At 40.0% G+C, this 12403-nt stretch overlaps 1 protein-coding gene across 1 annotated transcript; it reads left to right on the forward strand.

Moving 5' to 3' along the window:
• Positions 1-2080: 2080 nt before the first annotated feature.
• On the forward strand, positions 2081-11703 carry LOC114072054 (arrestin domain-containing protein 3-like; the record flags this gene model as incomplete). Its single annotated transcript, XM_027909970.1, has 5 exons — positions 2081-2360; positions 6051-6132; positions 9526-9673; positions 10911-11013; positions 11447-11703. Coding segments are annotated over exons 1-5 (870 nt in total), but the record flags the coding sequence as incomplete, so codon positions are not given.
• Between the last annotated feature and the right edge of the window lie 700 nt (positions 11704-12403).

The raw sequence follows: 12403 nt of genomic DNA on the forward strand, positions 1-12403 counted from the left end.
ACTTTCCGTTTCTATAGGGGCTTAGCGGACCCGGTTTTCATTGAGTGCAGGTTCCAGAACTCCCCAACTCAGAAGCGATGCTCCAATCATACAGTCATGACCTCTTATTTGGCCTTTCAGACAGATTTTTACATTTGGGTCCCCCATAGAGGAGTTGAATAAAAGAAATGAAAGTAACTTACAAGTACACTAGTTTAGAACAAAGGAAGAGATGGAAAATTACGGGTGAGGTGGTGATAGCATGTCAAAGTAATCCACAGGAAATCTCTTATCTGCCAATAGTGAACCAACCTTAAGAATCATTCTGGAAGTCAGACCTGTATCTATTATGTGTCAAAAAGTCTAGTGTTACGTTTTAATTACGATTCAATAGGATGCTACCAAGAAAGTAACTTACTGCATTATCTGGGTTTGATTTAAGTTACTTTTCCATATAGAGAAACAAATCACGCTAATATCACTAAAGAAAAAAAAGGCATTGTATATTAAAAAACACATATTAAAGACAATGCAAATCCTTATGAAAAGACTGTTAAGAGGCAGGTATCTTTTAAAAGTCCTGTTTTCAGGTACTTTGAAAATGCACCTCAACATGCTTTTAAGTAAACGTTCAAATAATCAACAATACAACCTAAGAATGTAACCGGCATTTCCTCATCTTTAGAAATAGTGAACGCTATGATACTGCATATTTAAAAGGGATAAATCAAGCAAAGATGCGTCTTTTTCTGGAAATGTGTCTGCATGTAGTGAATGAATAAGCGAAAAGCTTACCTCTTTCATGCCCGACTAGAACGTCCTTATGGTTAAAATACTCTACTTCTTCAGTGTAATTTTGTGTATAGGCAGTGTTGGATCCAGCATTTCTAGATTCGGTCCAACGTACTTTTGCGCGTCCTCTTGCATGAATTTTAAGAGATTTCACTCTCATTTCCCCAGTAACTTCTAAACTGATCCTTCCTGATACTGTGTCCCCGCTAGAATAGACGGGGATATTGCTGTCACTGAGACAGTCAAAGCTTATTGTCAAACTCTTCACCTTCCCCAGCACCATATTTTATAACAAAGTGTATTAAAATATACTGTAAAGGGAAAAAAAAAGTCAAGGTCTCATACAAAATGCGATCTTCACTTTACACTGAACAACGCCTCTGCTGCGTATAGAGCCTGCCAACAAGATCAGCGTGTCCCCTACAAACGCTTCATCGGAATTACTAAGAAAACCGCGAGAGCGGCAGCCGCCCAGCGCTGCGATATCCTTACAAAGGCAGCTGCCTGCACGCTGGCACCTCACTTTAAGAACAGCTTTGTGGAAAACAACCGCCCTCGCGCATGCGCGAATCGAGTCGTGGCGGCGGTTTCCTCCACCGCTTGCGTGTATCTTTCCTGTCGTTTTTCTTGTGTTATTGCTTCCGTCTCACGCAGAGAGTTAGAGCACTGCCTGGTGGAGCCAGGGCTCTACTGCGAGTTCGCAGGACGGTGTTGAGATAGGTACTGAAGAACTGAGAGAAAAACGTCTGGGGTGGAGGATGAGGGCTCCTTGTCCGGAGGGCTTCAACCTCTCGTCTCATCTCACTGCCTGGCACGGCCTGGGGGTCCTCGCTGGCTGGTCGGGAGTTGTCTCGGAAGAAGTTGGCACCTGAAACCAGGCAGCAGTCGGTGAACACCTGGCAGGTGAATGGGGCACGGCCGCCTTTGCCGCCCTCCCCTCCCCCCGCCTTGCTTTTCTCCCCTCACTCCTCAGTAAATGCGGCGAGTGCTGCAAGGCGGGGCTCTAACTCTCTGCGACTCGATTCGCGCATGCGCGAGGGCGGTTGTTTTCCACAAAGCTGTTCTTAAAGTGAGGTGCCAGCGTGCAGGCAGCTGCCTTTGTAAGGATATCGCAGCGCTGGGCGGCTGCCGCTCTCGCGGTTTTCTTAGTAATTCCGATGAAGCGTTTGTAGGGGACACGCTGATCTTGTTGGCAGGCTCTATACGCAGCAGAGGCGTTGTTCAGTGTAAAGTGAAGATCGCATTTTGTATGAGACCTTGACTTTTTTTTTCCCTTTACAGTATATTTTAATACACTTTGTTATAAAATATGGTGCTGGGGAAGGTGAAGAGTTTGACAATAAGCTTTGACTGTCTCAGTGACAGCAATATCCCCGTCTATTCTAGCGGGGACACAGTATCAGGAAGGATCAGTTTAGAAGTTACTGGGGAAATGAGAGTGAAATCTCTTAAAATTCATGCAAGAGGACGCGCAAAAGTACGTTGGACCGAATCTAGAAATGCTGGATCCAACACTGCCTATACACAAAATTACACTGAAGAAGTAGAGTATTTTAACCATAAGGACGTTCTAGTCGGGCATGAAAGAGGTAAGCTTTTCGCTTATTCATTCACTACATGCAGACACATTTCCAGAAAAAGACGCATCTTTGCTTGATTTATCCCTTTTAAATATGCAGTATCATAGCGTTCACTATTTCTAAAGATGAGGAAATGCCGGTTACATTCTTAGGTTGTATTGTTGATTATTTGAACGTTTACTTAAAAGCATGTTGAGGTGCATTTTCAAAGTACCTGAAAACAGGACTTTTAAAAGATACCTGCCTCTTAACAGTCTTTTCATAAGGATTTGCATTGTCTTTAATATGTGTTTTTTAATATACAATGCCTTTTTTTTCTTTAGTGATATTAGCGTGATTTGTTTCTCTATATGGAAAAGTAACTTAAATCAAACCCAGATAATGCAGTAAGTTACTTTCTTGGTAGCATCCTATTGAATCGTAATTAAAACGTAACACTAGACTTTTTGACACATAATAGATACAGGTCTGACTTCCAGAATGATTCTTAAGGTTGGTTCACTATTGGCAGATAAGAGATTTCCTGTGGATTACTTTGACATGCTATCACCACCTCACCCGTAATTTTCCATCTCTTCCTTTGTTCTAAACTAGTGTACTTGTAAGTTACTTTCATTTCTTTTATTCAACTCCTCTATGGGGGACCCAAATGTAAAAATCTGTCTGAAAGGCCAAATAAGAGGTCATGACTGTATGATTGGAGCATCGCTTCTGAGTTGGGGAGTTCTGGAACCTGCACTCAATGAAAACCGGGTCCGCTAAGCCCCTATAGAAACGGAAAGTGCCCTGCAAATTCCCTTTATTTTGGGTATGGAAATGGAGTATTACATTGTGAGCGGGATTGTGGGTCTTAAATTTGCTAATCTATTGTTCGCATAGTTACGTTGTGAAAGTATAAGGGACTCTAAGCTTGTTACTTCTGAAGTTTCCATCCTTTGTTAGAAGCGGTTCAATCCTGTTTGGGACCGGTCCTGGGAAGAAGGGAGGGAATATTCCTTCTCTCTGCAGATTGGTTGTACACGTCAGGTGGCGGTGATGACTCAGTTCCTAGAACAAGAAAATATTAAAACTGAGTACATAATTTGTTTGGGTGTTTCGGTGTGTTCTTTTGGTTGGTTGGTTTTTGCAGGATTTTTTGTTGTTTTGGGTTTTTTTTTTGGGGGGGGAGGGGAAGGGGGGGTTGTTGTTTCTGGTATTTTTTAAAATATGAAGCATATTTACTGCAGAGATCCTCTGCAAATAGCAGTTGCTATTGATTTTAATTATGTTACCGCGATGCAAGCAAGCTCAGGTCACTCATGAGGTGTCTTTCTAGCTCAAATGCTCTTTATAGTGCTGCCTTAGAAATAGTTCTCTTGTGAAAATTCGTTCACCTCTGGCTTGCAGATGACAGAAACATGCAAACATGCATGAGTCATTCATAGCGGGATGTATGCTTACAAGTAAGAAGGCGATCCCATGCTTCTGCCTGCTTAAGCAGCAGCAATGCCTTTGCATGTGGCCTGTAGATCCAAATGCTGACCCCGATATTAGGTGCTTGGTTTTGGCTGGAAAGGGAACAAAAGGTGGCAGGGAAGGGACAGATCCGACACCTTCCGACACCAGAAGTAAGACTGGTGCTGCATATACGGCACGTAAAATCTTAAGCAGTTGTCCCGGGATACCACTGCCCCTCCCTTGGCTGCAGGGACAGGACTGCGAATGCTTGCTGCGCAGAGTGGAGTTTAATTCTACGCCTCGTACCCTACCATAGTCTGGAAGGCCGCTCCCTGTCTCTGCCTTGTCATTGGCCTGCTGGGGTTTGTTAGCCTGTTGCTAAGGTGATGCCAGCCGCTGATTGCAGGGAGCTGGGATGTGGGGGGAAGTTCTGCTCTCTGGTGTGTGCTGGGGGGCGGAGCGAAGGGGCTCCTGAGGGCACACCACCTTTCTTGGGAAAGCCCATCTCTGGGGACAGACAGAAGTATTCAAGCTCCTGCCCTGCACATCCACTGGGCCAGCAAGGGGTTGTGAGCAGGGGCGGTCATTGGGACAAACGGCTCTGCAGCCTCTGGCATCCCTCACTCGGTTATCTTTCCTGTCCCGCGCCCCCAGCCAGCACTACCTGTAATCGCTTTCCAGTAATGGTCAGCACATGCTCCTGAGAGAAGTGCAGGATTGGGGTGTCGCCTTGCACATAGCACGGGGAAAGCCAGCAGCGTGACCCTGTGGTATGACGAGGGTGGATGGTGAGGCAGGGGTGACACCCCTCCCTCTCTTGTTACCTCTGCGGTAGTCAGGCTAGGCTGTGAGCAGAGTTGCTGAGCAGATGCAGTGGGGTGTAATGTATACTGTATTTATACCAGTGGTTGGCAGGGGATGTGCTCGCCCCTGTTTAGGCCAGTCCTCTCCTGCTCCAGCCTGGTCTGTGATTGACAGCTCAGTACTTGTTTACCACAGTTCTTCTGCTGCTGCTGCTCAGGCTCAATGGGACTGCTGATCTGACAGGAAGGAAGTGAAGAAGGGATGAAAAAACTTATGCACAAGGAAAGATTATTCTTTTTAATTAAAACCAAACCAACAGAGCCCTCCAAGTGTTTTTTAACAAAGAAAAAAAACCCCCATTATACACATCGCTTTGTTTTTTCAGTGTATTGAAGATTCTTGTTTCATGACATTACATGCTGCAGATGCATTTGTGTAAATAGCATTGTAGTGGTTTTATATTTTTGCATAGGTTTGTTTCAGCATTTCTGGTGCACTAAAGAAATTGGAGCATCAGTACTTTTGTAGAACATTGGGAACTAAAAAAATCTTAAACCGTACCAATTTTCCTTCACGATGCTTCAGACTATTAACAACAGGAAGTGTCTTTTGCATAATCCCACTATATGTGCCTTTATTACGCCAACCCTATTGTATATGCGATGCTCAATTGCTTTATCTAAATAACTTTCTATTCTGGTGGAATCAGCGTGGGTTTTTTTTTTTCTGGTTTCATGGTGATTATATTGAAACAAACTGCAAATTTGTTGGAGCATTTACAGCAATACAAGGAATCATGACTGTACACCAAGGTCAGCTTTCTTCTTGAAATTAGGAAATATTTGGGTCTTTGCTATCCAAGCAAGATTGAGCTAAACTTTGAATTTTTGATACATTAGCTCTACACAGCATTAACTGGACAGCTTGCCACTTCTCGTGCCCCTGAATTTGTTTTGTACCTTCTAGGTGATGCTTGTGCACTTTTTAAAAAATCAAGTTTTGGACACTTGCTAGGCAGGAGGAAGCTGAATTACTAAATGTAGTCGATTAAGATAGCAGACAATGCTAAGATCACAATACTATTAGAGAGCTCTATTTCATTTTAACTCGAAATCATATTGGAAAACAGTTTCCATTACAGATCTTTCAGGCAGACCTTGAAATGGCAGCAGTTACAACTATGTCAGTACTTGGAATCAAGATCATAAATTAAAACAAGTTAAATTCTACTTTTATGTCAGGTGAGTCTTGGAATCTCACCTAACCTTAAAAATTCTGCAGCCATACATCTAGCAGTTAATACAAATGGACTGGAGAGACCTGTTTCTGGGACACTGTATTCTTAGTATTGTAAAGAATGTATAAATCCCTCCTATTCTGGAAAAGAAACCTATATAATATATTATGCTGTGTAAAATGTTCACGGGTGGAATAGCATATTGGGTTTTTCCCTCCTAGATGATGACAATTCTGAAGAAGGCCTTCACACCATTCATTCAGGAAGGCATGAATATGCATTCAGCTTTGAGCTTCCACAGATGTAAGTATTTATATTCAGTATACAGCTTGTGTGAGAGAAGGCCAAGATACATATCTGCTTAAGGAAACATTCTTGTAGGTGGAGGGGAAACCTTTTCAATGGTAGTAGGAGATGTGTGCAGACACGCAATAGAGGACATAATCTCATTAAACTGAAGAGGTTGTTTTTAAACTGGTTAAGAGGTTTTCACAAAACAGGAACTCGTTGTTGCCCAGTTGGTTACTGTTTCTTTTGACTGAGGTCTGTTGGCTCCTTATGTCTTGTAGTATTTTACCCCTTCACAGGAGAAGGGAGGGGAATTTGTGTCATTTGAGTCCTGCAGAGTGGCTGAGGTATCTTCTAAAGGAAACAAGATTTTACTGGAGCCATGCAGGCCATCAGAACTAGTGATAAAATAACAGCTTAACTGCTTGGGCTCAGTCTGAAACAGACATGGCAAGCTTAACTGCATTTGAACAAAATAAGATTTTTATTTTTTGTTCCCTACTTCAAATAGCATGTATGTATTCAGGCTGACCTTTTGATAAAGGGTGATCAAAATATAAAGCGGTGGTACAAGATTGTAGCCTTAGTTGCTTACTAGCTAATTTTTAGATAGAATTAGGATAGGGCCTTGCTTGCTTATACTAACTCACAGACAAGATATAGTTAATTTTATAATGAAGACTTTAGCAGGAACAGAAAACCTTAGAGTTTAGATAAGGGGCTTTGAAGCTCATGGGAAAGAGACCTTGGAAGTTGATAAAGAGAAGCTCCTGAAGAAGATACCAGTTTTGAGTTAATTGGACAGTGCCAACTCAGCAATTCTTAGCAAAGGCAAAAAGTTCAAGCTGAGGAAGACCTCTTACTTCATCCAAAAGACCCCCAAAGACTCCCTAAAGAAACCCCCAAGGGGGCGTTCCAAGGCAGAGTTATAGGAGTGGTGTATGTTAATGATTTCCCCTCCCACTTTTCTGCAATTTGCTGACACAGCTAATGCATATGTAACACAACTAATGTATACGTAATACTACTAATGCATATGTAACATTATACTGCATAAAAAGAGCTGAACAAAAGCAATGGGTGTGCGTGATTGGAGAAATTATCCCCCATGCACCCGGCGCCGTGAATAAACATACCTGCTTCAATACTCTTTGCGAGGTTTGGGGTTTGTTTCTGCAAGCCACTTTAGACAAAAAATCCAGGATGGAAATAAGCAAATGGATGGGTGGATGAAGCAAGGAACATTCCCATACCCTAATCCCGCTTGTCTCAGAAATCAAAGGTGAAGCAAGAGTGATAGCAGAAGTCTTAAGATAAATCACACACACACAAAAATTTGAGGTGTCTAATGTATACATTGTGAAGGGAAGATTTATATGTAGAGGAGTTACCAGCATGGGAATTAGCTAAAGCACAAGTTGCCGGAAAATTAAATATGAAGGAACAGAGAGAGTCTGGAAATAGATGAAAGAAGGGAGGCGGGAGGGACCTCTTACTGTAAAAGCCAAGTGCCAAAGTCATTAAGGTTAAAAAAAGCTGGCAGAATATTAGACTGATACCTAATATTAAAGCTAATAAAACATCTGCTTATTAGAGGGACTGGCTTTAGCAGAACCTGCAGATGATAAATGCTTTTATGGATCAGTTTCAGTGAATAGCAAAGGGCTTTACAGTAGATATTATTAGAACACTGAAGAAGACCCATATATATGAAAACTTTTAGAAGTCAGTTTAAGGTTCAGATGAAAATCTCGTCTATAAGAAGTGATAAGGACGATACTGATATTCCCTTGAGTTGGAAGAGATGTTCAAATATGACCAGTAAAATAGCACAAGAATTGATTAAAACACTAAAGATCTTTTCAAGTGACTTGAAGGAGTAACTATGAAGTCATCTTTGATAATAGTGGAAAAAATGAAGGCTGGTAATAAAAGGCCTGAAGAACACTAGTTTGACACTTCCTCCTTACCATTTCTTGCTATTTTGTATCCATAGAATATTTCTAAAATTTATTTAAAACAAAAGCAATGTGGTAGGTTGACCTTGGCTGCCTGCCAGCCAGCTCTCCATGCAGTTGCTCTCTCATTCCTCCTCATCAACAGGGCAGGGGGAGAAAATAAGATGGACAAGCTTGTGGGTCGAGATAAAGGCAGTTTAAGAAGAAAAAACAAAAGCCATAGTCCTCTGCCCCACTATAGGGGCTGTTATGAGGAAAGTTAACTCCATCCCAGCCAGACCCACTGCAACCAAATGCAAAGCAATAGTGAAAAAAACAATATGCTGACTGGCCTTACTGATTTGGCTTTAAAGGATACTGGGGCAGGATGAAACATTGTAGGCTGATTTGAAAATTCTTTCATTTGCGTTATTAAGAAAAGAAAAGTAAACATTTCAGATGTGCAAGTAGAGATGTCAAACCTGTAGCAGAAAGAATCATTCTAGTAAAGTAATAGCACAAGTAGTATTATTCGATATAGAAGTTAGGGAGGGAAGCTTTGCCCATAACTTATCTTTTATTATGATGCATTTCAAACGTAGTGCAATATAAAAATTCTTCCTGGAGATTAAAGGCAGAAAATGTTAGGAAAAAACAAGTTACGGTTAACTGGACATGAGTGGAATATAAAAATCTTACATTCTTCATCTTATGATGTTGGGGTGGGAGGGAAAGGAGGAGGGAGAAGAGGATAAAAGGGCAATGCTGAAAGGTTTGAAGTCCTTTTCTGCATCTTTTTTTTTTTTTTTTTCCAACTCCCCAAAAGGACTTTCTTTCAGTGTTCCGAGCAGAATAGTCTTTATCTTTTTTATATGTGTGTGTATGTATATATATATATATATATTTTTAAATGATCCCATCAGAGTAAAGGAAAATTAGACGATGCTCGAAAGCTCTCTATTCAGAACTCTAAATTGAAATATTTAACTACCGTACTGAAGGCAAAACAAACTACAAAAGCACTCAGTTATAGCTAAACCACTTAGATACCAGTCAAGTAAATAATACACAGCTATTTACAGAATACAATGTCCAAAACAATAATTGGATGATACTAATGCTAATTTTTTTTGGTGGTCCTAATTCGACCTTAAAAAAAGCCCTTTATTCTACACTTGAAAATGACCTCTTAAGTCTAAAGGAAATGTGTATTCTTCTGGCACTTTCTAGTACAATTCTTTAATTGATTCTTAAAACTTCTACTAAACTACTGTTGAATGAATTGGACATGATATTTTTTCCCAACTTTAACATTATGTTTTTCTGAGATGTGGAAACTTTGCAAATAAGTTATGCTTACTATGATACATTAAAAATAGCAGTTCCACATACTAATTCCAAATCTGATCAACTGCATCATTATTGGAATGAGAGAAAAACTGTACTCAACTTTGACCTTTGTCCTGCACAGACCACTTGCTACCTCATTCGAAGGCAGACATGGCAGTGTGCGCTATTGGGTGAAAGCTGAATTGCATAGGCCTTGGCTTCTGCCAGTAAAATTAAAGAAGGAATTTACAGTCTTTGAACATATAGATATCAACACTCCTTCGTTACTGGTAAGAACTGACAGAATTCCTCATTCCTTTTCTGGCATAAAAATAAAGTATAATAACCGAAACAACATCAACATGCAGCTTTACCTAATATTTATTGGCTAGTTTAAGTACAGCTCTTCTTTTAAGTGTTATATCAGTTTAACAAGGCTCCAATTGCTGGCATTTTGAAGGCTAAGTTATCCTACACTTGGAGTTGCTTGCTTTTTGCAAAACATAAAATGCATTTGTCAATCTAAACTGATACCACTAAATTGTAGACTCTCATTAAGGAAGAAAATTTGGTGAACTGTTCCTCTTCAATTATAAATAAAGAATAATCTATGAAAGAACAACGGAAGTCTTAATATTTTAGTGAGGGACTGCTAACTTAAACATGCAAAGTAAAAAAATTTGCTGCAGTGCATAACTGATAATTTCCATATGAATAATTTTTCTACTGATGTGGAGAAATTACCACAATTCTGTATAATCCTTTCCTGAAATTTCATTTTATTTTAATAACTTTAATACCTCAACTGCTTCCAGTGAGGATTTAAGTCTGGCCTAATAATCCTTTATTTTATCCCTTTCTCAAATTTTAATCTGGAGGGGAAAACAATTTAGAAGTCCATTGAAACAGGTTTCTTGTGTGTATGGGCAAAAAATTGACTTGCAAAAGGACCTTGCACAAACTCCGTGAAAATCGAAGGTCTCTCATTTGACTTTAATAGGCTTTCGATCAAGCCCTAAATCCTGGTGTTGTGTAAAATAAGTCTTTGTAACATAGATGAAACAGGATCGTTCAGAAGCAGAGGAAATAGCAGGAGTCAAGATTACAGTAGTTTAGCTTAGTTATTTTTTTTTCTGAAATGCAGCTTAATGGAAAGTGTGAAGATGTTCTTATTTACTGTTAGTTAAATGAAAAGCTCTGCAGCATTATGTTGAGATGTGTAGGCTATGAAGCCTTTTGTTTTAAGCTATACAGTATTTTTTTTTTAGTATTGTTTTAATTGTGTCTGTAGTGTGGAGGATTGCAGAAAAAGCAATACTAATACAGCAGTGGAATTAGGACAAACTTTGTATCTACATAATGCTGTTTAAATTGCTTGAGACTTTTCCTATCAAAGTAGCTTTGTTTATCAAAATATGTAATAATAAGCACATTATGAAAATTATTATTTTCCTATGTTGCTTTAAATACCTGAAGGGATTCATGGAGCTCCTAATTTGATGGACAATACTTTTCCTCTTCTTGCAGTCACCCCAAGCAGGCACAAAAGAAAAGACTCTGTGTTGCTGGCTTTGTACCTCAGGCCCAATATCTTTAAGTGCCAAAATTGAAAGAAAGGGCTACACCCCAGGTATGTGATAGAATTGATTATAGGATATGTCTTTTCTTCCTTTTTAAAGCCAGAGTCCATACTTACTGTTTTTATATAAATGAAACATTAAGGATATTTTTACCACATCAGTCTGCATTTAGCAATCTTCTCAGTATACTCTGTTTACTAAGACAGCGCTACTTGTATCTCTAGATTGTTCAAGGACCTCATCTATTAGACTGGTATTTTTTTGTGTGTGTTGGGTTTTTTCTTTTTCCTTTTAGAACAGCTCATGGAGATCTTGTTTCCATTAGCATCAGTGGATGTGGGAGTTTTTCAGGTAGAGCAGTGGTAGCAGCATCATTATAACAGTATAAAGAATGTGAAAGTTTGCTTAAGCTGCCTTGTAAATATAAAGAGAACTTGAAATTCTGATGTGTTTGTTTGGTACTTTTGATATTTTTGGTTTCAGGTGAATCAATTCAGATCTTTGCTGAGATTGAGAATTGCTCTTCTCGTATGGTGGTGCCAAAGGCAACCATTTACCAAACACAGGCATTCTATGCTAAAGGGAAAATGAAGGAAGTCAAACAGCTTGTTGCCAACCTCCGCGGGGAATCCTTGTCATCTGGCAAAACAGAAACCTGGAATGGCAAACAGTTGAAAATTCCACCTGTTTCCCCTTCAATCCTTGACTGTAGTATAATCCGTGTGGAGTACTCACTCATGGTATGTTGGGTGATCTGTTTCACTTGCGAGAGTGAGTAGCTTCCAACATGCCATACAAATGTCTAGCATAGCATTTTGTGATCATTAGTTATGAAAGAAATACAATAATGTTGTGACAGGAGGTCTGGTAAGTAAATTTAGTTTAAATTGTGCAAGTTCTTAAAACAGTTGTCTGTCAACTAAGCAGAGCATACCCTGGGAAACAACCCTTAAAAACAAGGGGGTTCAGGAGGGATGGATGTGCTTCAAGCAGGAAGTTTTGAGAGCACAGGAACAGGCTGTACCGGTGTGCCGAAAGGCAAGCTGGCGGGAAAGACAACCAGCTTGGTTAAACAGGGGGATTCTGAAGGAAATCAGGGATAAAAAGAGAGTTTACCAACTATGGAAGAAAGGGCTGACTACTTACGAAGAATTCAGGAAGACAGCTAGATCATGCAGAAAGAAAATCAGGGATGCAAAAGCGCAATTTGAAGTTAAATTGGCCACTTCTGTTAAGGATATCAAAAAGTCCTTCTATAAATACATTAATAACAGAAGGAGGGGCAAAGAAAACCTCCATTCTTTGATGGACTTGGAGGGAAACATAGTTAATAGAGATGAGGAGAAGGCTGAGGTACTTAACACCTACTTTGCCTCAGTTTTTACCAGTAAGACAGGTGGCCCTCAAGGCAACTGGCCTCTGGAGCTGGTAGACAGAGAT

Source organism: Empidonax traillii, unplaced genomic scaffold, assembly GCF_003031625.1.
Source record: "Empidonax traillii isolate 1590-97213 ecotype Southwest subspecies unplaced genomic scaffold, ASM303162v1 scaffold2565:size21672, whole genome shotgun sequence".
Lineage (NCBI taxonomy): Eukaryota > Metazoa > Chordata > Aves > Passeriformes > Tyrannidae > Empidonax > Empidonax traillii.